The sequence below is a fragment of the Stenella coeruleoalba genome (genome assembly GCF_951394435.1).
Source record: "Stenella coeruleoalba genome assembly, chromosome: 3".
NCBI lineage: Eukaryota > Metazoa > Chordata > Mammalia > Artiodactyla > Delphinidae > Stenella > Stenella coeruleoalba.
The window spans coordinates 165,922,676-165,950,222 of NC_137148.1; the positions used below are offsets into that span (position 1 = coordinate 165,922,676).

General features: G+C 46.2%; 1 protein-coding gene across 6 annotated transcripts; it reads left to right on the top strand.

Annotated features, from left to right (window-relative positions):
• The first annotated feature begins 674 nt into the window (after positions 1-674).
• Positions 675-26,973, top strand: ZNF333 (zinc finger protein 333). 6 transcript variants are annotated; one of them, XM_079915463.1, is made up of 12 exons: positions 675-998; positions 3,811-3,854; positions 4,904-5,027; positions 5,449-5,547; positions 8,885-8,967; positions 12,014-12,130; positions 13,333-13,420; positions 20,401-20,489; positions 21,090-21,216; positions 21,633-21,728; positions 22,230-22,306; positions 22,808-26,973. In XM_079915463.1, exons 1-12 carry the CDS (start codon positions 935-937, stop codon positions 23,903-23,905), a joined length of 2,106 nt encoding a protein of 701 aa, XP_079771589.1. In that variant the 5' UTR covers positions 675-934; the 3' UTR covers positions 23,906-26,973. The 6 variants fall into 6 exon arrangements, with proteins under 6 accessions (XP_079771589.1, XP_079771592.1, XP_079771590.1 ...); XM_079915466.1 differs by having other exon boundaries at positions 22,889-26,973; XM_079915464.1 differs by having other exon boundaries at positions 20,404-20,489.
• Positions 26,974-27,547: the final 574 nt, after the last annotated feature.

A 27,547-nucleotide genomic window follows, 5' to 3' on the forward strand; every position in this document is an offset into this window, starting at 1 on the left:
TTATCAGTTAAAAAAATTATGCTAATACACCACATATGACAATGTGTTGAGTTAGTTTTATTGGAAGGGATCAATCTCATCTCTCTCTCCACATCTTCCCTCCAATCCTCCACTTGTAGCACCCTTGCAGGAAAGGGCTTTGTAACCTTAGCATGTAGCAATCAACTGATACTCTGTAGGTTACTTATTGAGAAAAATAATACACGCAGTGCTTGAAATATAAACGATATCAGGGAACTGGTCACAGTGGTTGTTTCTGGGGAGGAAAACTTAGGGATGGAAGGAGATCCCCCATTTGAACTTTTCCTATATGTATGTATTATCTGTACGACATAACAAATACATAATTTTAAAAAGAACAGTCAGATCTATCTATTGTCTTGAATAGAGTTTCACATTTTATTTTTAGTAAGAAAGGCAAATTGTAGAAGAAGTAGAATATATAATCTTATTTTTAGAAGAAATCATAAATTCTGAACAAAACAATCTTACTTATGGGTATGTTTTTGCAGGGCATTGGGTTAAGGCAAAGGAGAAGGCAGGGCGGGGCAGGGTCGGGGGGAAGGAAGGGGGAGAGGAAAGTAGAACATCAAGCGTGCCAACGAGCCAGCGAGGCCCCGCCTCTATTCCGCCCACCAAGCCCTGGCCCTCTCCCAATCCCCACCCATCGGGCTTCGGCTCTGTCCTTAGCCCCGACCAGTCGGCGTACACTCCGCTCCAACCCCACTCTTTAGGCCCGGTCAGACCCCACCCCAGAGCTTAACCTCGCCCGCAGCCCTGGGGAAGGAAACTAGAATTTTTCCTCCAAGGTTGGATGAAGGAGTCAACCTTTCCGCCAGTGCCCTGAGGTCCTCTGGCACTGAGGGCCGGTGCCCCGACCACTTCCGCTCCCGGCGGCCCTGACACCGGAAGCAGAAGTGCGCAGCGGCGGCGGATGGTGGCTGCAGTACGGGGCCGCACGGCGCGCTGCGGTGGGAGTGTCTCCGGCCGTTCTGCAGGTGCGGCCAGGCCCCTCGGGAGGGCGGGGAGGGCTCGGCGGGCGCGGGGAGAGGCCGGAGGGCCTAGGACGGCTGCCTGGGCCGAGGTGCTTCCTCCCCGCGGTAACCCCGGGGCCGGGATGGGAGCCCGCACAGCTCGGCTCTGCAGCCGGGCTCCCCCTTTTCGGTCTGTCGCTCTCAGGTACCCCTTGTTCGGGCCAACAGGACTGTCATCCGCCTGTTGAAGGGGAAGTCACGAAGTACAGCCCAGGTCCCGCAGCTAACAAGTGGTGACACCAGCCGGCCCCAGTACTCACCCGTCTTCCCCGATTTGTAGGCCTACCGTATCTCCCATATGCAGGATAACTGTTTATTAATAAATCACGTTTTATTTCATATTACGTTTCAGGTTATCTAGCTCTGCAAATGGAAATTTAGGTCTGAGTCTACATGTGCAAACTGGTTTGAGTGACTTGGCATGTGAATTTAAAAAATGGAATGTACCCTCTATCAAGGGATGAATTAGTTGGTGACTGACAATTTGCACTTGCTTACCTTAGGACCTGTTAACTTAGCTTTCTTTTCCTTTTCCTTTCCTTTCCCCTCCCTCCCTCCCTCCCTTCTGACTTTTACTTTGTATCAGTTTTCTTAACTGTAAGGAGAGCATGTCCTAATAAAAGCTATTTCTCACTTATGTCACAAGTCTTATTAACATCAAAGAAAAGTAAGACTATTCAGTTCTTTTCAAGTTGGCTCCAGCCTGTAAATCGCCGTAAGGCTTCAAAAGATGGGACTCCAGGAAAAAGAACATAAGCTTTGTTAGTACCGGGAATTGAAATTGAGTTGGCAGTAAATGGGATGTCTTTTTTTTTTTTTTTTTCGGTACGCGGGCCTCTCACTGCTGTGGCCTCTCCCGCTGCAGGGCACAGGCTCCGGACGCGCAAGCTCAGTGGCCATGGCTCACGGGCTCAGCCGCTCTGCGGCATGTGGGATCTTCCCGGACCAGGGCACGAACCCGTGTCCCCTGCATGAGCAGGCGGACTCTCAACCACTGCGCCACTAGGGAAGCCCGGGATGTCTTTTTTAAATCATAGGGTTAAGACTCACTTCTAATGAGAAATGGAGAAAAAATTAATTCTGGAGGAAAATTAAGCATCAGATTTCAATTTGATGAGTGTGGTGTTTGTTTTTAGAGAGGATTCATGTCCTACCTTGTCTTTTTAGAAAGAGTTAACGTTTCTTAAAGACAGCTGAAATCTAGTGTTGCGATTTTTGTTATATGAACAGGCATTTTAAGTCATTTTTATTTTTGACTTGTGGTGTTGTCTTATGTGTTTGTGTGTGTGTGTGTGTGTATGTGAGTGTGCATGTGGGCACATGGCTTCTTAGTCTAACTATATTGAATTATTCTTGAGGGGTGTTGATTGTTTGGCAATTTTCATCGGGGGTGCCCTCAATGAGCCAGGCCCTGTACAGGGGAAACAATGTGACTGAAATAGATTTAGTGCTTGCCCCTGTGGAGGTTTTGTTCTAGCTGGGAAGACAGATTTTAAATTAATAATGACAAGGGTGATGTAGAAACACAGAACAGGGGAACTTGAGGAGGAGATCAGCAAAAATATCTTAAATGGGACAAATGTTTGAAATTAAAAGATGAGTTTTATGTAACTAGACAGGGGTCAGGCTGTGGAGTCGGAGTGGGGAGGAGATTTGAAAGAACGCTGTATGCGTAATCCCTCAGGCAGTACAAAGCCTGGTGTATTCCAGGAGCTGAGAAAAGATAGGGAAAGCTAAAACACAGAAGACAAAGTACCGAATGGAAAAGCCGGGAGGAGAGGAGGGCAGGGCCCTGAAGGCCATGGTAAACTTTGGACCTTGTTCTAAGGCCAGTGGGAAGCCACTGAATCAGAGTTTTAAGTAGGGAGTAATATGATTTTGTTTGTGATTTAAACAAACCACCAACTCCTGGGTTGAGCATGGTGTTTAGGATGGACAAGAATGAATGCAAAGTCCACACATATAGCAGCTTGGGTTAGTTCAGGACTCAGACAATTGTGGAGTTGGAAAAGTTGGGGCTTGGTGGTGATCGTGGAATTGAAAAAGTTGGAATGTTTGCGATGCATAAGAGGTAGAACTGAGAGAATTTGGTGCTCGATGTATTCTCTCTACCACATGATATAGAGTAGGGCTTGGCAAACTGTGGCCTGTGGGCAAATCTGCCCCAGTGCTGGTTTCTATTAATAAGGTTTTATTGGAACACGTGTTTATGTGTTCCCTGTGGCTGTTTCTGTGCTATAACCACAGTTAATAGTTGCCATACATGTGGCCCACAAATTTTAAGATATTTACTGTCTGGCCCTTTACAGAAAGTTTGCCAACCCCTAGTACGTAAAGTACTTAGTACTTATCAAGTGCGGTTCTGGTGGCAGGATTTGGAGTCCTGAAAAAAGTGGACACAGGTCTATACCTCGAGAGTTTACATCGTGGTTGGAGAGAGAGAGGCAAACTTACCTATACAAATACATATTAAAAAATCGCAACTTGATAAGGGCAGTGGAGGAAATGTAGAGGATGTTAGAGGTGTTTTGAGGGAGGATAAGAGGAGAAATGATCCTTGTATTAGGTGACTGGAGCCAGTAGAAACGGTCAGGGCCTGTGATGTGAAAGGTGGCTCAGGGCCCAATATGTTCCTTATTGAGATAATTTCCGGGTAAGCATGTTTCGCTTGGCCACCCTGCTGGTCCACAGAAATGGAATTATCTGGGCCAAACCCCTGCTTGGTGTTCTGCTTCCACTCTCATTTCTTCTTTTACCTCTGTCTCTCTTATTGCAGGAAGGACACCTACTGAAACTTTAAACCCTGGCGCTGGTGTCATGGTGAGGGGGAAGGAGGTGGTTAGGATGGATGGAGGGGGAATAATTATGTACTCTGGGCCCTGTCTCCTCTCTGCCTGCCTCCCAACTGAGGAAGAAAGAAGAGGGAAGTGTGGAGCATCTTTAGCCCCGTCCCCAGGACCTGGCAACCTCTTTCAGTACATGACCTCCGGAGGGAACTGGTTTGGGTGGAGGGTTCCCAAAGCGACCCTGGGGTTCTGTGCCTAATTCCAGAGTCTGACTGCAGTGCGGGGCTCATTTAGAGCCGGCAGCAGCAGAGCTCCAGGGCCATCCCTGCCATCGCTCGTGAGACCTACCAAAAGCACATGGCTCTATACGGTAAAATTAAAATTGATTAAAATCCAACAAAATTAAAACCTCAGTTACTCAGTCACCCAAAGTACATTTCTCAAATGCTTAGTAGCCACATGTGCCAGTGGCTGCCTTTTTGGAAAGTGCAGACATAGAACATTCCCATTGAGCTTTACCAGTCAGTGCTGTTGTAGAGAATTCTGAGATTAAAAGGCCATCAAGTTTCTCAGATGCAATGAAAGTCCTATTTTAACAAGCATAAAAAATGACTAAATGCTTATCTATGTCTTGGGCGGCGTCCTAGGGACTTCATGAAAACTAAAAGATCAAACCCAAACTTTTGATGTCTTAAATAAGGAGTTTAGGAAAAGCTCTGTAAAGCTGAGAAGAACAGGCTCCGCCATCACTGGTTAGTGGAGTGACAGAGAGCCAAAGTTTATACTTTTGGATCTGTCCAAACGTTAAAAGAAAGTCAGTATTTTCTGCTGGGTCCCAGCAACTCCTCAGTTCTGCCCTTGTAGCACAAAAACTGCCATAGAGATAAACAAAGGGGTGTGGCTGTTTGCCAGTAAAACTTTATTCAGACAAACAGGAGGCAGGCCGGGTTTGCTAAGCCTTGCTTTGGAGAGAACACTCTCTGAATGTTCTTGCATTGGGTCTACCTTCCCCAGGGATAACCCCTCGTCCTGCAGAATGGTGAGGGTGGTCCTTGCTGAGCCGGAATATGTGTACTGTCTTAGGAATCAGTCACCTTGGAGGATGTGGCAGTGGGACTCATCCAGGAGTGGGCGTTGCTGGATGACGCTCGGAGGAATCTGTGCAGATACGCGCTGCTGGACAACTGCAGGACCCTGGCCCCCCAGGGTAAGGCTGGTGCTACTCCGGTCCTTCCTGTATGCAAATGCTTTTTAAGCGCCTGCCACGTGACCATAGTGATGTAGTGTGGGTTTCCAGTTCATGGGCTTCCACAGGATAACAGCTCCATGCATTGCTTTTACTTAATTCTCTCCATAGTCACTCGTGTGGGTCTCACTGACCTTGAGCTTGGGCTTTGGGACTTAGAGAACCTCAGTTCCATGGGGCAGAGAGGGAGCGTTTGTAGTTTGGGCCCTTGTGAAAGAACCTCACTGAGTTCATTAAAAACTGGATGTGATCACTTAGGTACCCCATGTATTTGCTCGGGGTCAGGAGCTGAGGTCCAGGTGGTGGGTGGGCAGGCAGGGGAAGCATTTATTTTCCTCTGCAAGCCCTCCCTTCTCTCAGCATGTATGTTTTTCTCCACCAGCAGGGACTCCATCCTGCAAAACCTGTCTGGTCTCCCAGGTGGGGCCAAGAGAAGAGCTGATGACAGCAGAACGAGGCATTCTCTGTGCCATGGGTGTGGGTGAGTACCAGGGGGCGTAGCACATTGTGACCCATCCAGACCGGGGTTTGAGGGTGGGTGCTGCTGGGAAGTGTCAGTCTGAGGGCATTTTGAAGGTTCTTTATTTTGAGGGGAAATAAGGTTGTTTGGGGTGAGTTCCTTTAGCTCTTCTTTTTTCACTTTTTAACTCTCTTACTTTTTGTTGGTTTCAGAAAAAGATCTGTTCCAATTTCTCTTTTTTTAAAAAAAATTTGAGATACATACTGTAAAATTCACCCTTTTAAAGTGTACAATTCAGAGGTTTTTAGTATATTCACAGAGTTGTGCAACCATCACCACTATCTATTTCCAGAACATTTCTATCACCTCCAAAAGAAACCCTGTACTTATTAGCAGTCCCCCCCATCCCCCTTCCTGCAGCCCCCAGCAACTACTAACTCACTTTCTGTCTCTGTGGATTTGCCTGTTCTGGACATCTCATATAAATGGAATCATACGTCTGTGTCTGTCTTCTTTCACTCAGCATCATGTTTTTGAGGTTCTTCCATATAGTAGCATGAAATGCTTCATTCCTTTTTAAGGCTGAGTGATATTCCATTGTGTGGATGCACCACATTCTGTTCATCCATTCATCAGATAATGGCCATCTGTCTTGTTTCCACTTTTTGGTGATTGGGAGTAGTACTACTCTGAACATTCATGTATAAGAATTTATGTGGAGCAAACATCATTCTCAATGGTGAAAAACTGAAAGTATTTCCTCTAAGATCAGGAACAAGACAAGGATGTCCACTCTCACCACTATTATTCAACATGGTTTTGGAAGTCCTAGCCATGGCAATCAGAGAAGAAAAAGAAATAAAAGGAATACAAATCGGAAAAGAAGAAGTAAAACGGTCACTGTTTGCAGATGACATGATATTATACATAAAGAATCCTAAAGATGCCACCAGAAAACTACTAGAGCTAATCAATGAATGTGGTAAAGTTGCAGTATACAAAATTAATGCACAGAAATCTCTTGCATTCCTATACACTAATGATGAAAAATCTGAAAGAGAAATTAAGGAAACACTCCCATTTACCACTGCAACAAAAAGAATAAAATACCTAGGAATAAACCTACCTAGGGAGACAAAAGACCTGTATGTAGAAAACTATAAGACACTGATGAAAGAAATTAAAGATGATACCAACAGATGGAGAGATATACCATGTTCTTGGATTGGAAGAATCAATATTGTGAAAATGACTATACTACCCAAAGCAATCTACAGACTCAATGCAATCCCTATCAAATTACCAATGACATTTTTTACGGAACTAGAACAAAAAATCTTAAAATTTGTACGGAGACACAAAAGACCCCGAATAGCCAAAGCAGTCATGAGGGAAAAAAATGGAGCTGGAGGAATCAAACTCCCTGACTTCAGACTATACTACAAAGCTATAGTAATCAGAACAATATGGTACTGGCACAAAACAGAAACATAGATCAATGGAACAATATAGAAAGCCCAGAGATAAACCCACAAACCTATGGTCAACTAATCTATGACAAAGGAGGCAAGGATATACAATGGAGAAAAGACAGTCTCTTCAATAAGTGGTGCTGGGAAAACTGGACAGCTACATGTAAAAGAATGAAATCAGAACACTCCCTAACACCATACACAAAAATAAACTCAAAATGGATTCAAGACCTAAATGTAAGACCGGACACTATAAAACTCTTAGAGGAAAACAGGAAGAACACTCTTTGACATAAATCACAGCAAGATCTTTTTTGATCCACCTCCTAGCGTAATGGAAATAAAAACAAAAATAAACAAATGGGACCTAATGAAACTTCAAAGCTTTTACACAGCAAAGGAAACCATAAAGAAGATGAAAAGACAACCCTCAGAATGGGAGAAAATATTTGCAAACAAATCAACAGACAAAGGATTAATCTCCAAAATATATAAACAGCTTATGCAGCTCAATGTTAAAGAAACAAAAAACCCAGTCCAAAAATGGGCAGAAGACCTAAATAGACATTTCTCCAAAGAAGACATACAGATGGTAAAGAAGCACATGAAAAGCTGTGCAACATCACTAATTATTAGAGAAACGAAAATCAAAACTACAATGAGGTATCACCTCACATCAGTTAGAATGGATATCATCAGAAAATCTACGAACAGCAAATGCTGGAGAGGGTGTGGAGAAAAGGGAACCCTCTTGCACTGTTGGTGGGAATGTAAATTGATACAGCCACTATGGAGAACAGTATGGAGGTTCCTTAAAGAACTAAAAATAGAATTACTGTATGATCCAGCAATCCCACTACTGGGCATATACCCAGAGAAAACCATAATTCAAAAAGGCACATGCACCCCAATGTTCATTGAAGCACTATTTACAATAGCCAGGTCATGGTAGCAACCTAAATGCCTGTCGACAGAAGAATGGATAAAGAAGATGTGGTACATATATACAATGGAATATTACTCAGCCATAAAAGGAATGAAATTCAGTCATTTGTTGAGATGTGGATGGATCTAGAGACTGTCATACAGAGTGAAGTAAGTCAGAAAGAGAAAAACAAATATTGTATATTAACTCATGTATGTGGAACCTCGAAAAATGGTACAGATGAACCGGTTTGCAGGGCAGAAGTTGAGACACAGATGTAGAGAGCAAACGTATGGACACCAAGGGGGGAAAACCACGGAGGGGTGGTGGTGGTGGTGTACTGAATTGGGCGATTGGGATTGACATGTATACCCTGATGTGTATAAAATTGGTGACTAATAAGAACCTGCTGTATGAAAAAATAAAATAAAGTTCAAAAATTAAAAAAAAACGAATTTATGTGGATATGTTTTCATTTCTCTTGAGTATATACTTAGGTGTGGAATTGCTGGGTCATTTTTTAAACTTTTTGAAGAACCGCCAAACTGCTTTCTAGAATAGTCACACTATTTTACCTTCCAACCAGCGGTGCATGAGGGTTCCAATTTCTCCATATCATACAAACAATTATTGTCCAATTCCTCTTTAAACCAAACATTTCTTTGTGTGTTCCTTTTCTAATTGCTTCTTACTTGTTTGCCTGATAACACTGTCTGATAACGTCGCTTTCAATCTCCACGGATTCCTTTGCTGGGAAAAAAGTCTCTCATATCCACCTCATTCCCATCACTACCCAATTCCTACTCTTAGAGCCTCACTTTCTCACTGATAGCTTCTTCCATTTCAGTACTGACCCAAGTTTAGGGTCAATATTAAAAAAAAAATACATGTTGTGTGTGTCAGTATCATGCCACTACTTCTTTCTGAAAGAAGGTAATTTTTTTTTTCCAATTCATTTTAGACTGGGAATCTCAACTTAAACCCAAAGAGTCTACGCCTCTGCAGGATATTTTGGAGGAAAATTCATCCCATGATTTGCAAATGGTAAGATTCACGGGTGATGATTCTTTACTCCCTCTCATAGAAGAAGTTGAGGAATACGTGAGTTGGACACACACACCAAGCGCCAGGCAGATATTTGAGCCAGGGCTTTTCCTCAAGGACATGAAGTGTCTGGAGGGAGCATCCATGACCCATGAATTTGGGCAAATCCCACCTATCACTTAAGATTCTTTCTTCTTAGAAAGTTCCCCTGAGTAAACATTTCCATCAGTGAGAGTCAGACATTGATTGTATGCAGTGTGATTTACTCTTCAACAGTGATCAGAAACACGCTGTCTGTTAGAGATGCCCCATGTAAGTTCAGGATGTGAGAAAGCCTAGTGGTGGAACCTGCCACATCCTGGAAGAACTCGACCTGTCTGAACAAGGCGCACCTTTGAAAATGCTGAAAACGTGCCCCTGACAAGGAGCATCCCTGGGTGACCTTTTTGTCATCATCCACCGCTCATCAGGAGCAAACTCCTCCTGGAGAGAAGCCACCTGCTGATTTAACCGTGGTGAGAAAGGCTCCTGGAGGAATTATAACTTGGACCTGAACAAGAGGACCTGCAGGAGAGGGCCACTCTGATTGTAAAGAATGTGGGAAAGTTGTCAGGGGTCCCACACCCCTAGGGAGACAAGTTGAGACCCCACACTGGAAGGAAGCCCTTGTCAAAGAGTGGAAAATCATTCAGAACCAGCTTGCACAGTATGGTGTGTGAGAAAATGCAGAGTCCTGCCATCCCCCCTTTGACCCTGAATTCCTGCCTTCCTAAACTACCGAGCCTCCAAGTTTGAGTTCCCATTCTTGGGGTTTTGAAGCTTAGGGTTAGGGCTAAGATTTGGATAGAGGGACATACAGAGCCCATCTTCACCCCCAGGCCCAGAGCCAATGAGGTATCTAGCTTCCCTTCCTCTCCACCTCTATCACGGATGGTGTCAGCCTCAGAGTGTCAGAGACACTGGCACAGTGCATGGGGTGGTGAGGCCGGGGTAGTAGAGACCCCTTTTCCATTCCTGTGCCCTGAGCACGCGGAGCCTCAACCCTGCACAGCCTCGTGAGGAGTGGGCTGCCAGGCAGCTGAAACTCTCGCCCCTGCATGGCTGGCATCAGACCCCAGGGTAGCCGAGCCCTCTCCTTAGTGCCCAGATCCTCCTTGTCCTTGGTTTACACTCTTGTTTTGGAAGAGAACGTCCTCCACTAGCTGCTTGGGAAAGGGCGCTGGCTTTTGAGACCTTAGGATCTGCAAATGTCTTACTGGAGCTGCTGGATCCCAGGGGCCTCATCTGCTGTTGTTGTTGCAGTAACCCCATTATAGAGTGTTCTGTGCGCCATTATAGAGCTCTCGATTGATGCCTGTTGAATGAAGGAGTGAACAGATGGGTGCTGGTAAAGACGGCTCCAGGCCCCTACCGGCACCATGCCTCAATCAGCAGATGGACTGTGTGAGGGCGGGAGTACGGGCCATGAGGGACGGGTGTCCTCTGTGGTTTCTGTGGGCTCTTTCCTCTCAGTATGGGGTTCCAGCACTTTCCACAGAACTTCACTGCCAGCTCAGTAGTGAGTACTGAGTGTGGGAGAGGAGGGGCTTCTGCTGTATCTGGAAACACAGGCAGTCACAGAATGTTGTGAGTGGGCATAAGTGGTCCACTTCCTTCTATATAGAGGAATCCCACTACAGTTCCTTCTGTGTAGAGGAATCAAGCAGCTCACCCCTGAATATGCCCCTGAGTGGTCCAGCATATGTGAGGTCGGGAGTCCAATCCAGGCCTGTCTCTAGAGACCGCCGTCTTAGCCACCAGGGTCTTCTGCTTGAGGATCACACATCCTGATACTTGGTCGATGTGGCTGAACCTTTGGTTATCCCTTCTAGGCCATGTGGGTGTCACTGAGCCTTGTCGCAATCACTGGGGCCCCTTATGGCAGCTCTGAGGTCACGTGTGAATAAGTGCTGGTGGCCAGGGACAGACCAAGGCCCTGTAGCCCCAAAGAATGGGCATCTCCAGGCTCAGCCTTCCTACTGTCCCAGGGCCACCCACGCCACCTCTCCTGCACAACACCCAGCTCCTCAAGGCTGTGGTTTCACCTCTTCTGTTTCCTGCTGGATCCACAGTGCCTGTACTAGCAGTGCTCAATAAGTACGTGTTGAGCAAATAGGCGGAACTCCTAAAAACCTTCAAGAAGAGTGATCTGTGTCAGAATTATTCTGATGAAAACATTTGTCTCAAAATGGTACCCCCGGGATTTCAATTTACAGAGGTGACTGAGTGATGACATGGAGAGGCCAGTGACAGCGACTTACATTTCTTGAGAGGAGGGGGCTGGCCACGCCACACAGGGCCACACGAGGAAGCACCAGCATCAGTCAGGAGGCTGACAGGAGTGAGGGGAGACTCTAGGCCGGAGCCTTCATTGGTTTTCTGTAGGAAAGGCAAGGCAGGGCAGGGTAAACATCTTAGGATTGGTGAGTTTGAGTGATAATTCTGGGGAATCTTGAGGCGCAGGGGCTGTCCCCAGTTGTCTGGTACCTGGCCTTGGTGATTTAGGGCAGGGGGAATGTTGGCTTGGTGTGTGAGAACTAGCTAAAGGAGGTGGTTCGGAGTACGAGCTGTGGATCACAGGGGAGATGTAAACAGCTGTGGCCATCAGTTTGGCCCTGTGATTGATGGATGCCAGGGGCATCCTCAAATATGGAATCTAAGGAAACAGAATGAAGTTCATATTCAGAGCCAAGGGCTCCCAGCCTTTCTATAGCAACCTTTCTAGTAAAATATCTTGTAGTGCCTCCAAGGGCTTGTGGCCTGACCTCCAGACAGGGCCTCTCCAGAACCAGAAAGGGGACAGGTCTGTCTCCAAGTCTCTGGCATGATCAGTCCTCGTTGGTGGCAGGGGCCCACAGTGCAATAGGGGGAGTCACGAGGTCTGAAACTACCAGGCCCACGTTCCCCAAATTCTGATGGCACGAGCCCCAAACTTAGGGTCTCTGAGGGTGAGAACAGCCTCCATACCGCCTCTGTCCTGCTCAGCACCCTCCATGCCTTTTCCCAGGGGCTGGGACTGGACCTGAGGATGCAGATCAAGCCCATGATGGGAGAGAGGGGGACACCTCTGACTCCAGGGGACCGGTCAGCTCTCCAGGAGTCACCTTGGTCTTCTGAGGACACAGTAAGCCTGGGAAGTGGTTTGCTGGGAGGGCCCCAGCCCCATCCAGGAAAGCCTAGGGTTCAGGAGTTTTGTTAGGTGGGGAGGCAGGAGGGAGGGATGAATCTAGGACCAACTGCCAACTGTTGGGGGAATTGGGAACATGCTGGAGGCCCAGGCTTACCTCCTGGTAGGAACTGCTGGACATGCCGTGGCATTTCTGCGTTGAATGTAAATATCCCTAGTGTGATGTCAGGCCCAGAGCAGTCCTAGGGGAGGGGCTAGCACCTAGGGTTCAGGCCCTGCCTCTCTTCGTCCAGTCCTTCCACCCTCATTCCCACCCTGTCCATGGCCAGGAAACCTACAGGAATGAGTGGGTCCAAGGGCTGTGTGAAGAGTGTCCAGGCCGGTAACCAAGCTCTTGGCTCAGGGCCTTGTGTTTTGGTACTGAGGTGGACAGAGTTACCGAGAAGGACACTTTAAGGTGTGCTATGAGCCCCGCGCTGAGGAGGAGGGGCCTCCTCTCACCTGTCCCTGCCCATCACCTGCCCTGAGGGACCTGCCACATTTACTTCCCATCCACCACCAAGTCCTACAAACTTTTCCTCCAAAATATAAACCTACCTCTGACTGCTCCTTCTGTTCCTGGTGCCACCACCCTGCCCAGAGCCACCGTTATTTCTCCTGGACCCCCGGGAACTGCTCCTGACAGGCTCCTGCTACCACTGGGCATCACCCTGGACACCGAGGCCAGAGGCATCCCTTAGAAATGCAAGTCAGTTCAAGTACCCTTCCCAAGGGAGTGGCTGGCGGTAGAGGAGAGTTCAGGTCCTTTCTCCCACAGCAGGGCTTCCCCTCCGGAATAGTTTACTTATGTCCCCTCATTTGCAGGGGTCCACCTCTGCATCCTCCCTCTACCCCCTCAATCTGCTGGCCATCCACTGCCCCTCTCTGCTCCAGCATTTCCCCCACTACCGGAGGCTGCTCAGAGGAGGCCTCCCTTACCCAGGCCCCCTCTCTCCATCCCATCTTGGAGTTGAAATTCCACGACGGTGGCTAACTTTATACTGAAGAATTGTAAACCTGGACAAGGGAACAGGGCCTGTCCCTGTATGTTCAGTGTGTTTCCCCAAAGCAGGGCCAGTCATGCCAATTCAGTCTGGGTGAGCAGGTGTGAGTGGATCCCACCGACTGTGTGACTAATATGTTCCTGTCACTCTGTCCAGGGGCTGAAGGTGGCTGTGCAGATTCAGAGGGTGGCCACGCCGGAGCCTACGCTGCGCCTCCTCAACCTGTTGGGGGCTGGGGATTCTGGTGAGTGAGAGCTGGGTGGAATTGACAGCCAGAGGGCCCCGCTTTGCTGTGTTGTGTCTGGGAACTTGCATCCGCCGCCTTTTCCTCTGACTGCAGTCGTTGCCACAGGGAGAGAATGTATGAAGCAATCTCTCATTATTTACATACGCAAGGGGAAAGGCACTTTCTAGGGATTGTGGGCTGGGATTCTTTTTTTGTTTTTTTTGGTCTCAGATCTTTCTGTTATGGAAGAGCAGTCCCCACTCAACTATGGCAAAGGCCAGACCTCTTTTGGGGCACGGTTAAATTCTCCACTGCACAAGCATGTCGATGCTGAAGGTTACAGTTGAATTTACTATAAGTGGCACATGTTTGAACTGAGCTTTTAAAAAATGAGGCTAAAAGCCACATCTCCTGAGAAGTGGGGGAAAAAATTAATTCTGGAGGACAAATAACATTGTAGCTTGTACTGCAAGGCGTTTGTTTCCTTCCATCTTAATTTATTGTAAGAATAATAAATTTTGATTATTAATCATATCATCCAGTCTTGCATTTGGAATCTGTATTATGCCACTGACAGGAAGTAATGCTTAGATTTGGGTTATATGTTGTTGTTCTATATATTTTTGGTACGCCTTCTGGGCCAGGCTCTGCCATAATGTACTCGTTTTATTTATTTATTTTTAAAATTTTTATTAGAGTATAGTTGATTTACAATGTTGTGTTACTTTCTGCTGTACAGAAAAGTGAATCAGTTACATATATCCATATATCCACTCTTTTTTAGATTCTTTTCCCTTTTAGGTCATTACAGAGTATTGAATAGAGTTCCCTGTGCTATACAGTAGGTCCTTATTAGTTATCTGTTTTATATATAGTAGTGTGTATATGTCAATCCCAGTCTCCCAATTTATCCCTCCCCCCCTTTCCCTCCTGGTAACCATAAGATTGTTTTCTACATCTGTGACTCTATTTCTGTTTTGTCAGTAACTTCATTTGTACCGTTTTTTTAGATTCCACATATAAGTGATATCATATTTGTCCTTCTCTGTCTGACTTACTTCACTCAGTATGACAATTCCTAGGTCCATCCATGTTGCTGCAAATGGCATTATTTCATTCTTTTTTATGGCCAAGTAATATTCCATTGTATATATGTACCACATCTTCTTTACCCATTCCTCTGTTGATGGATATTTAGATTGCTTCCATGTCCTGGCTATTGTAAATAGTGCTGCAGTGAACATTGGGGTGCATGTATCTTTTCAAATTATAGTTTTCTTCGGGTATATGCCCAGGAGCAGGATTGCAGGATCATATGGTAGCTCTATTTTTAGCTTTTTAAGGAACCTCCATACTGTTCTCCATAGCGGCTGTACCAATTTACATTCTCACCAGCAGTGTACGAGGGTTCCCTTTTCTCCACACCCTTTCCAGCGTTTATCGTTTGTAGACATTTTAATGATGGCCATTCTGACCTGTGTGAAGTGATACCTCATTGTAGTTTTGATTTACATTTCTCTAATAATTAGTGATGTTGAGCATCTTTTCATGTGCTTTTTGGCCATCTGTGCCATAAAGTACTGTTGAAGTACTTGGTGTGCTCTGTGCTTTTGAAGTACTCTGGAAGGTACTCTTGAAGTACTCACCGCTGTCATCCTGTGGTGAGATGGGCACTGGGAAACAATTGCAGACCAAACCCTGAGGCCCTCCCCCATGGAGTTCACAGTCTGGCTTGGTGGTCAGATTTTTCAATGGAGACTGGAATGCAGTGGAAGCATGTAACAGGAGGGCTTTATCTTGGGGGGCAGGGAGGAGCTCTGGGAAATTTAAGTTTAGACCAAGTTTCTGAACTGCAGCACTGCTGATACAGGGGCTGGATCTCTGTGGTGGGGGCCGTCCTGCATGTTGTAGGATGTTTAGCAGCATCCCTGGCCACCACTCCCTAGCTGGCAGTACCACCTCCCCCTGTATTAGTTTGCTAGGGCTCCCATAACAAAGTACCACAGGCTGGGTGGCTTAAACAACAGAACTTTGTTTTCTCACAGTTTTGGAGGACAGAGGTCCAAGATCAAGAGGGCCGTGATCTGTTCTTTGGCTTGTTGATGTCCGTCTTCGTCCTGCATTTTCCCTCTGTATGTGTCCGTGTCCAAATTTCCACCAATTACATTGGATTAGGACCCATCCTACTGACCTCATTTTAATTTAATGACCTCTGAAAAGACCCTATGTCCAAATACAGTTATATTCTGAGATTCTAGGGGTTAGGACTTCAACATATGAATCTTTGGAGGGACACAGTTCAGCCCATAACACCCTAGTCATGACGACCAAAGACATCTTCAGGTGCTCTGGATTGTCCCCCTCTAATGCATATGTTGATGCCGTAACCTCCCATGTGGCTGTATTGGAGACAGGGCCTTTAAGGAGGTTGTTAGGGTTAAATGAGGTCTTAAGGGTGGAGCCCTGATCGCATAGAATTGGTGTCCTTATAAGAACAGGAAGAGAAAAAGCAGAGTTCTCCACCATGTGAGGACACAGTGAGAAGGCAGATGTCTGCTAGCCAGGAAGAGCATTCTCACCAGAGCCGGACCATGCTGGCACCCTGGTCTCAGACTTCCAGCCTCCAGAACTGTGAGAGAATAAATTTCTGTTGTTTAAGCCACCCAGTCTGTGGTATTTTGTTACAGCTGCCCGAGCTAAGATACTAGACACTGCCACCTGACCTCTGGGGAGAGGGGTGGCTTAAGACCATAATAATTACTGTATTGTTTAAATGTTGGTCTGTTTGGAGGTTTGGGGAGAGGCGTTCAGGCCTAGGAATGGCATCTGTAAAATCCACTGGGCACCGGGGAAGAAGAGCCTGGTCTTTCAGCACCTGGGAGGAAGATGGGCCTCGGGAGGGTATGAGTGGTGGGTGGAGGCAGTTAGAAAAAGGATGGTGGTGGCCTAGACTTGGGGGTGAGTGTGGAGTAGGTGTGTCAGGGGTCCCTAAGACCACTCCCAGGTTTGACGATTTGCTAGGAGGACTCAGGACTTAGCTTACAGTTGTACTCATGGCTATGATTTATTCCATTGAAGGGATGCAAAGCAAAGTCAGCAAAGGGAAAAGCCTCATGGGGTGAAGTCTGGAGGAATTCAGGCACAAGTTTCTGGAGTCCTCTCCCAAGGGAGTCGCATGGGACACGCTTAATTCCCCCAGCAACAAGCTGTGACAACACGTGTGCAGTATTATCTACAGGGAAGTTCCTTAGAGACTCAGAGCCCAGGGTTTTCCCTGGGGGCTGGTCATGTAGGCACCCTCTGCCCAGCACATACCTAAATTCCAGACTTCCAGAAGGAAAACAGGCATTCAGCATAAACCACACTGTTTGTACAAACAGTTTAAGCAGAGAGTGAGCCCCTCTTATCAGTTAGGGTGGTGGGAACCCTCTCGAAATCCAAGTTCCCAGAGGCCAGCTAAGGGTCAACCTTCCTGGCAGGCCTTGCTGAGGAGAGCAGTCAGGCCTGCTGTGTTAACTCTTGTCTGCACACCAGGTAAGCTAGGAACCATGTAAGATGTACACAGGAGGTCGAGTTGAGATGTTTGGTGAGTCATGTGTGCATTCGTTTACCAGACATTCCAGGGCTTTTTTTTTTTTTACATCTTTATTGCAGTATAATTGCTTTACAATGGTGTGTTAGTTTCTGCTTTACAACAAAATGAATCAGTTATACATATACATATGTTCCCATATCTCTTCCCTCTTGCGTCTCCCTCCCTCCCACCCTCGCTATCCCACCCCCCCCAGGCGGTCACAAAGCACCGATCTGATCTCCGTGTGCTATGCGACTGCTTCCCACTAGCTATCTACCTTACGTTTGGTAGTGTATATATGTCCATGCCACTCTCGCTTTGTCACAGCTTACCCTTCCCCCTCCCCAGGGCATTTTTATATGCCAAGCACGGTTGGGGGGTGAGGGTGTAGCAAAAGGAAAAGGACCCCAGGCTTGTTCTTCCGAAGCTGCCAGTCCATTGGGGGAGATGGAAGATAATCACCTAAGGAAGCAAAAAAAAAAAAAAAGTAGCTGGTTATAGATAGGTAAGGGCTGTGAAGAAAGGAGAGGGTCTTTTTAGAGAAAAGAAGGGTATTGGGGAGGAGAGACTCTCCAAAGGAGTGACATTTAAGTGGGTCCAAATGAGAAGGTATGATATAGGCATTCCCCATAGCAGGGACAGGGTGGGAGGAAGGGGAATGGGGTGGGTGGAGGTGGGGAGGTGGGTGTAGAAATGTCATCACTGATTTTTTTTTTTTTGACTGATCGTTGGGGTCAGAGGGGGAGGGATTGCTCATCTGAGATCAGGGACACTGGAAGAAGGACAGGCTTTGAGAAGAAGGTGATAAGTGCATTTGTTGTTTTTTTTTTTTTTTGGATGGAGTGGGTGAAACAACAGAAATTTCTATCTCAGTTAGAGGTCAGAAGTCTGAAATCAAGGTGTCGGCAAGGCCATGCTTCCTGTGAAACCTGTAGGGAAATAATCTTTCTTGCCTCTTCCTAGCTTCTGGTGGTTGCTGTAAGCCTCAGTATTCCTTGGCTTGTGGATGCATCGTTCCCATCTCTGCCTGCCTTGCCACGTGGCTTTCTCCCCTCATTCGGTATCTCTTCTCCTCTTACAAGGACACCATTTGTATTGGATTAAGGGCCCTCTACTCCACCATAACTTTATCTTAACATCTGCAAAAACCCTATTTCCAAGCAAGGTCATATTCTGAGGTGCTGGGGGTTAGGACTTGTTATTTTTTGGGGGGACACAGTTCAACTCATAATGTCTGCTCTCTAGACCCCCCAAATTCATATCCTCCTTACATGCAAAATACAGTCACATGATCCCAACATCCCCAAAGTTTTTACCCATTCCAGCATCAACTCTGTCTAAAATCTCATCTAGATATTGACCCAGAATATCCCAGATCTTGTCATCTAAATAATCTAAATCAGGTATGGTGAGACTGGGGGTGTGATCCATCCTGGGGGCATAATTCCTCTCCATTTGTAAATTGGTAGAACCAGAAAACAGGTTCTCTGCTTCCAAAATACAATGATGGGGCAGGCATTGGATAGACATTCCCATTCCCAAAGGGAGAGGAAACAAGGGTCCCGGGTCTCACGTACGTTTGAAACCCAGCAGGGCAAGTTCAAAGCCTGAGAATGATCCTCTGTGGCTTGAATCTCTGTCCTCCGCCTCCTGGGGCAACAGCTCACCCCATATAGCTCATTTTGGATGTTTCATTCGTATTCCCCCAGGTAGATGAGTGGAGATATCGGAGCCAATGGTTGTGTATATGGGTCTGGAGTGCAGATGTGAGAGTCAGCCTGGAGATTTGGGCCTTGTCAGGTAGTTGGGAATTGACGCCCAGAGCCGGGGACGGTGCCTTCCAAGGCGGAGACTACAAGGTGAGAAGAGGAAGGTGTGCACCTTGGGGACACCAGCAAGTGATGGAGGAGGAGCCTATACAGGAAACCGGGAGGGAGGCTGCGGGGTAGGGGTGGGCACTGAAGCCCAGGGGGGTGGGTTTTAAGATGGAGGGATTGGATGACTGAACATGTCAACTAGATCCCCACTCTGGATGGAGGTCACAGGTCATCCTAGTGAGGTGCTGGTCCTTGGAATGGTGATGTTGGGAAGTGAGTAGGAGGTGAGAAAATGGATACAGAGATTGCCCACGATGGGGAACAGAGAGATAGAACAGTAGCTAGAGGGAAGTGTGGAGTATTACAGCTTGAATTGTGACCACCCCCAAAAAAGCTATATTGAAGTCCTAACCCTCAGTACCTGTGAATGTGACCTTATTTGGAAATAGGGTCTTTGTAGATGCCATCAAGTTAAGATGAGGTCATGATGGTGGGCCCTAACCTAATATGAATGGTGCCCTCGTAAGAAGGGGAAAATGCCATGTGAAGACAGGAACACACGGGGGGAGGGCAGCCATGTGATGACAGAGGCAGAGATTGGAGGGACACGCAGTTACAAGCCCAGGATTGACCTTCACCACCAGAAGCCAAGAAGAGGCAAGGAAGGACTCTACCCAGAGTCTCAGAGAGAGTGTGACCCTGCCCACACCTTGATTTTGGGCTTCTGGCCTCCAGAACTCTGAGAGAATACATTTCTGTTGCTTTAAGCCACCCAGTTGTGGTACTTTTTTACAGCAGCCCCGGGAAACTAATGACATGGGGGTCAGGGATTGGATGTGATTCAGGTTTAATTACCAAGGGGAAAGGTCCCATCGAGAGGGGAGGTGAGGGTGCAGGGAGACAAGGGTTGGCTGGGGAATCACTTGCTCCTCTGTAACAGGCCAGAGTGAAGAGGCCTGGTGCGGATGAGGGATGTTATTGATTTGAAGGCAGGAAAGGAAGGATGCTTCCTTCTCAGGCACACTCACAGGGAGGTGGTGGTTTCTCTGTCCCCTACTTGTGGTAAGTCCTGGGGTGCTATCGGCCCTGCAGAGTTGGGGCAGAGGAAGGGGCCCAGCAGCTAAGGCAGGACAGCTGACCCAGGGCTGAATCAAGGGGGAGAAAGGGGTGCCCCAGAAACTTCAGAGTCTGTTGGTGAATTGAGACTGTGGCTCCAGAGATTTGGAACAGAGGAAACGTGTGTGTGTGTGCATGCGTGTGTGCATGCATGTGTGTCTGTGTGTATGTCTGTATATTTCTGTGTGTTTGTGCTTGTCAGTGTGGGTATGCGCATACTGTGTATGCGTGGTGTGGATGTAAACATTTGTGTGAGTGTACGCATGCGTGTGTACTGGTGTGTGTGAGTGTACGTGTGTGCCCAAGCAGCTGGGAGTGTGTGCAAGCATATGTGCGTGCATCTCTCTGTGTACATTACATATGTGTGTCCCTGGGAGTGTGTGCATATGTGTGTGCACATGCGGTCATTCACAGGGTGGGCAGCCCTTGGCCCTGCAAGTGGGGTCACTGGGCCAGGCCCAGACCCTAACGGCTCCCCTCTTCTCCTCCAGCAGTGCCTGCTCAGGACCCCACCTGGCTCCGGGAGGAGAGCACAGAGGAAGAAGCCGTGGCTCCTGGGACACTGAACACTTGTCTGCAGGTAAGTAACAAATACTTGTTCTTCTTGCTTTGCCTCCTTGTCCCCTTCCCCTGTCTGGGAGTTTCTTGACCCCAGAGGACTGGTCTCCAGGCTTCCAGGCACTGGGCCTCTAGTGGTGGGTGGGCAGTGACCCCACTCCCTCATTCAGGCCTTCCCCCGGTTATCAAGGGCCATGTTCAGCTGAATGTCAGGAGGGAAAGCAGGGCGAGGACGTGGGCTGTCCTTGTCTTATAGTCATCATGGTCTCCCAAGAGCAAACAGTTGTCATTTACCAAACATTTTTCTCTTGCCTGTAACGCGATCAGGTCTGCTGGACCCTGGGGCTAGAGGGGAAGGACTTCCCAGCTAGTTGTTAATAACTAAGTCCTGTCATGAAGTTTAGGTCCTTTTCTGCCACCCCTTGGGATGCTGTCATTTAGGGAGGGAAGAGTAGATGGAGAAGAGTTCTAGTTCTGAGGCCTGAGCAGAGAGACCTCAGAACTGTGTCTGAACATCTTCTACATGTAAGTGTCCCTTTCCCAGGCCTGCAAGCCCCACACTGTCCTCTTGAGTATTGGTCGGGGTGGCCCCTGGCTGAGCAGGGACGGGTGTGCGTTTTAGGAACCAGTCACCTTTGCGGATGTGGCCGTGCTGTTCACACCGGAAGAATGGCTGTTTCTAGACTCTGCTCAGAGAAGCCTGTACAGAGACGTGATGCTGGAGAACTATAGGAACCTGACCTCTGTGGGTAAGGCTGGCCTTGCTGCTTCATCCACACACTTGCGCAGCTACTATGGTTTCCCGGAACTGTGCTGGTTTCGGAAATCGAGAGGTGAAGAGACAGGAAGGTCCTGCCTTCATTGTGCTTATAGTCTAGTGGTTTCTTCTTGGAAATGAAGATCTGTCCATTGTTTCTGGTCTTCTCAAGTTTGTCCCTGAGCCAGGCGCCGGGTTTTGGGGACTGGAGAGTCCCACTGTCCTTTGGGACCCAGTGAGGGAGCTTGTACTTTGGTTCCTTAGTGAAAGAGCTCAGCGGTGCCATCAGAATATAGGTGTGTCCATTTTGCTATTCCTATCTCCAGTGACCCTAAAGACTTCAGAATATCGGCTCCCGTTGCATGGCAGGCACAGTTGCTCATACCCTGCATCTTTTCCCATGAGCAGGAGATCAACTCTGCAAAGCCAGTACATTTTCCCATTTGGAGCAAAGAGAAGAGCTGTGTGTCACTGAGAGAGGGATCTTCCCAGGAACCCACTTAGGTGAGCACCAGGCAGATTAGGGGTGCTCAGTGCCCTTGATGGGGAAGGCTGTTGGGTTGAGCTCCCTCAGTAAATTCCACTTTCTTTCCTCTTTCTCTTCCCTTTTTATCTCTAATGCTTTACTTTGGCTTCATAGAAAGATTTATCCTACCTCCTTTTCACATTTAGCACGTCCATGTGTATATTTCATCCAGTTCCTCCCCACTGTATGTTCTTACTAATACTTCCTCTCAACATCAGTCCCAATCTTCATAGAATCCCTTCTTAGTAAATTATCTACTATTTCCATTCCTTGTTCCTATGATTACGTGACTCCTCACGTAGCCAAACACCTTAAAATTTTCCTTTACCCTCTGATACATTCCTCTTATTCATAGTTTCTTCCCATATTTAGGATCAGTATTAAAAAAAAATCTGCACATGCCTAGCTTTTTTTGTCATCTTGATCCCACAGTTTCCTTCTCTGTGCGCTTAATATTTCTTCCCCTTAATTCATTCCAGAACCTCAACTTCAACCACAAGACTCAATTCCTAACCAAGATATTTTTGCAGAGATTTCATCCATTGGCACAAAAAGGGTAAGGCATAAAGGGGTTATTCTTGTTCCTCTACAGTAGGAAATGTCTGGGATTGCTGTAGGTTAGAAACACAAGAAACCCAGAGAGAGATTCAAGGCAAGTGGTACTCACCTAGGAGAAAGCAGTTTCTTGGGAGAGAGTCTGTGAATGTCATGAATTGGGGGAAAACTCTAAATGTAGATCAAGATGTGGCTTTACAGAGTTCCCAAAGCTAACCATTTTCGTAAATTTGACACAGATGTAGAGCATTTAAAACTTAATTTAGCCTTACATAATACAGAAAAAGTCTACATCTAAGAAGTCCCATGAAAGTAATGAAAATGATAGCTCTTGGTGGCAGAGTATATGCTTGAAGGAACTCAGGGTAGAAATGTATAGATACACTAAAATGGTAAAATCTTCAGCTATAGGAATGTCTCTTTCCTACACTCAGTTCACTTGGGGGAGCATATCTGTGAATGCAATAAAGCCTCTGGTCTTCCCATTTTCCTCAATTGACAGGAGCAACCTCAGACTGGAGAAAAACTCTATAAATGCAATGTACTAGGGAAACCTATTAACAGCATCAAACCACTTTTTCAGTACCAGAGAATTCCTGCAGGAGGGAACCCCTGTGAATGCCGAGAGAGTGGAAAACCCTTCTTCCAGACTGCTCACCTAATCGTGTCTGAGAAAATCCATAGCGGGGATAAAACCTATGCATGTAACAAATGTGAAAAATCGTTCAGATACAGCTCCGATCTCATCAGGCACGAGAAGACTCACACTGCGGAGAAGTGCTTCGAGTGTCAGGAGTGCAGGCAGGCCTTCAAGTATTCCTCAAATCTGCGGCGGCACATGAGAACTCACACTGGAGAGAAACCCTTCGAGTGCAGTCAGTGTGGGAAAACCTTCACGAGGAACTTTAACCTGATCTTGCACCAGAGAAACCACACGGGCGAGAAGCCCTACGAATGTAAGGACTGTGGGAAAGCTTTCAACCAGCCGTCCTCTCTGAGGAGCCACGTGAGAACTCACACCGGAGAGAAGCCTTTTGAATGTGGCCAGTGCGGGAAAGCCTTCAGGGAACACTCATCACTGAAGACACACCTGCGGACCCACACCAGAGAGAAACCGTACGAATGTAACCAGTGTGGGAAGCCCTTCCGGACGAGCACTCACCTGAACGTACATAAGAGGATCCACACAGGGGAGAAGCTTTATGAGTGCGCCACCTGCGGGCAGGTCTTGAGTCGTCTCTCGACCCTTAAGAGTCACATGCGGACCCACACGGGAGAGAAGCCCTACGCGTGTCAGGAGTGTGGGCGAGCCTTCAGTGAGCCCTCATCCCTCAGGAAACACTTGAGGACCCACACCGGCAAGAAGCCCTACGCGTGTCAGGAATGTGGGCGAGCCTTCGGCCAGTCTTCACACCTTATTGTACATGTGAGAACCCACACTGCAGGGAGACCCTACGAATGTAATCAGTGTGAGAAAGCCTTCAGGCACAGCTCTTCACTTACCGTGCATAAAAGGACTCACGCCAGGAGAGAAAACGTCAGGACTGGCAGCCTGCCTTTATCAGTGTCTCTTGCATACGGTGGGCCCCATGATGATTAACTTCCAATTTGTAAAAACATAAACATCCAAGGCTGTGATCATCTCTCATAGTACTCGTTAAGCGACATCCCATGTTTTGATATATAATATTTTTATTTCAGTTTAATTCTCCATATTGTCTTAGTTTCTTTTACCACTTATTCTTTGACACACGAGTTAAATGGAATTAGGTTTTTAAATAAAAGTACATGGGTATATTTTTATAGAGGCATAATTGTAGTGAAATGCATAAATCTTAAGTGTACAGTTGGATGAGTTTGACAGATGTATACTTGTGTGTAATCAATACTCCATTCAGGATATAGACTGTTTCTGTCGTCCTGGAAAGTTCCTGCATATATATGGGTGTTTCTTTTTAGTTGCCTTTTTGTTGTTGGTTTCTAATTTAATTACACTCTTAGCAGGGTGTGTGGTCTTTATGTTGTTGAATGTTAAGTATTTGTGGAGATTTGCTTTTAGGTCTAGTGTGGCGCGTCCTGTTAGTTGCCTACCAAAATTGCCCCTTCTTGCTTACCAAAGCACTTAGGTTTTTTTTTGTTCAGATTGGGTCTGTGCACTATTTTTTTTTTTTTTTTTTGTGGCTTAAAACAACAGAATTTTATTCTCTCAGAGTTCTGGAGGGCAGAAGTTGAAATCAAGGTGTCTGCAGGACCACACTCCCTCTAAATGCTCTAGGGGAGGTTCCTTCCTTGCCTCTTCCAACTTTTGGTGGCTCCAGGTGTTCCTTGTCTTGTGGCAGCATCTCTCCCATCTCTGCCTCCGTTTTCAAATGGACTTCTCCTCTGTGTGTCTGTGTCTTCTCCTCTTCTGTCTCTTTTAAGGACACTTGTCATTGGATTTAGGGTCCACCCAGATATCCAGGATGGTCTCATCTCAAGATCTTTAATTACATCTGCAAAGACCCTTTTCCAAATCAGATCACATCCATAGTTTCCAGGTGGACATATCTTTTGTGGGGGCATCATTCAAACCACAACACCATCAGGGAATGTGCACTATTAAAACACCTCCATCTTCCTGTCCTTGCTGCCAGGTGAGGCCACATCCTCCAGTCCTGGCCAGTATGAGACAGCGCTGGGTGTGAGTCCTGGGAAAGATGTTGCAAAGGAGTGGTTTCATTTAGCCAGATCCTTCTCCTTCTTCTGTACAAGCAGACACCGTGTCCAGGGCTAGAGGAGCCATCCTGTGACCATGAGGGTGAAAGCCACAGGCTAAAGAGAGTGTGGCCAGAAGTCACAACCATCCTGGTTCCCCAGTTGGTGTCCTTGTATGGCTGTACCAGCCCTGGATTATTTATTTCTGGACATTCTGTTACACGAATAAGATGTACCTCTTGCTGGTACATGACATTGTCTGTTTTGGGGGGAGGCTGGGGGAAGGCAGGGATGGGTTTATTATGGCTGAATGCAGTCTCTAACTGGTACACTTAGTATATGGTCAATTTTTATAAATGCTTCGTGGGTAGTTGAAATCAATGTATTCTACATATATTCACTAGATGGAGCATATTATTTGTGTTTAAAAGTCCTTTACACATTTTAAAATATTGATCTCTGTCTTAGCTCAGGCTGCTATAACAAAAATACTGTTGACTGGGTAACTAATAAACAACAGAAATTTATTTCTCACAGTCCTGGAGGCTGGAAGTCCAAGATCAAGGCTGGTAGATTTGACGTCTGGTGAGGGCCCACTTCCTGGTTCATAGATGGCCACACTCTCGCTGTGTCCTCATGTGGCAGAAGGGGGAGCAAGAGAGCTCTCTGGGGTCTCTATAAAAATAAGGGCACTGATCCCATTCATGAAGGCTACATCCGCATGACCTAGTTACCTCCCAAGGGCCCCACCTCTTAATACCATCCTCTTGGGGCTGAGGCTTCAGCATGTGAATTTTGGGGAGCACAAACATACAGTCCTTAGCAGTTTCTGATCTATCATATACTGAGAAGCCTCTCAGTATATGATACTTTCCCACCATAAGTATGGATTACTGAATAAGTCTTGTAATTCTGTCAATTTTAAGTTTCATATATTTTGAAGAAATGGAATTAAATGAAAATATTTTTGACATTTTATAAGTTTCCAGATAATTGTTCCTTTTATTCTTATAGTGACCATCTTTCTCCCTAGCAATGAATATTCAACCATTCATCATCATACTAACAAATAATTATTTAGTGCTTATTATTACTAGATAGTAGCTACTACCCTAAACTTCGTATCTTTTAGGTTATTTAGTCCTCACAGACTTTCAGGAAGGTACTGGTTATTATCCCCAATTCACAGATGAGGAAACTGAGGCCTGGAAAGTTGAGGTGAGTTTACAGAGGTATGTAAGGTGGTAAGTGACAGAGTCTGGCTCTTTCTACAGAGCTTCACCCCAGGGGGCCATTCTCCGTTTTAACCTGTACTCAACATGATTCTATTTTTGTGTTTTAAAGTTCTTTAATTGAGGCATAAATTAGGTAAAATTTCATAAGTTTTAGTATATACCTTAATGAATTTTATATATGTCTATACCACCCACATCAAATATAAAATATTTTATCTCCCCGGAAGTTTCCCTTGGGCCCTACCCCAGTCAATAAGCCCCATCATCAGAGGTAACCAGTATTCTGACTTCTATCACCATAAATCTGTTTTTCCTGTTCAGAGAAATAGAACCACACAGTATATGGTTCTATTTCTGGTGTCTGGTGCCTGGTGTCTGCTGTTTTCACTTAATATAGTGCCCATGAAATTTATCTTTGTCACATTATCAGCAGTTTATTCTTTTTTTTAATTAAATTTTATTTTTTTTACATCTATATTGGAGTATAATTGCTTTACAATGTTGTGTTAGATTCTACTGTATAACGAAGTGAATCAGCTATATGTATACATATATCCCCATATCCCCTCTCGCTTACGTCTCCCTCCCAGCCTCCCTATACCACCCCTCTAGGTGGTCACAAAGCACCGAGCTGATCTCCCTGTGCTATGCAGCTGCTTCCCACTAGCTATCTGTTTAACATTTGGTAGTATATATATGTCAATGCTACGCTCTCACTTCGTCCCAGCTTATGCTTCCCCCTCCCTGTGTCCACAAGTCCATTCTCTACATCTGCGTCTTTATTCCTGTCCTGTTCCTAGGTTCATCAGAACCTTTTTTTTTTTGATTCCATATGTATGTGTTACCATACAGTATTTGTTTGCTTTTTCTGACTTACTTCATTCTGTATGACAGACTGTAGGTCCATCCCCCTCACTAAAAATAACTCAATTTCATTTCTTTTTATGGCTGAGTAAAATTCCATTGTACACGTGTGCCACATCTTCATTATCCATTCATCTGTTGATCGACACTTAGGTGGCTTCCATGTCCTGGCTATTGTAAACAGTACTGCAATGAACATTGTGGTACATGTCTCTTTTTGAATTATGGTTTTCTTGGGATATATGCCCAGGAGTGGGATTGCTGGGTCGTATAGTAGTTCTATTTATAGTTTTTTAAGGAACCTCCATACTGTTCTCATAGTGGCTGTATCAATTTACATTGCCTCCAACAGAGGGTTCCCTTTTCTTCACACCCTCTCTAGCATTTATTGTTTGTAGATTTTTTGATAATGGCCAGTCTGACTGGCGTGAGGTGATACCTCATTGCAG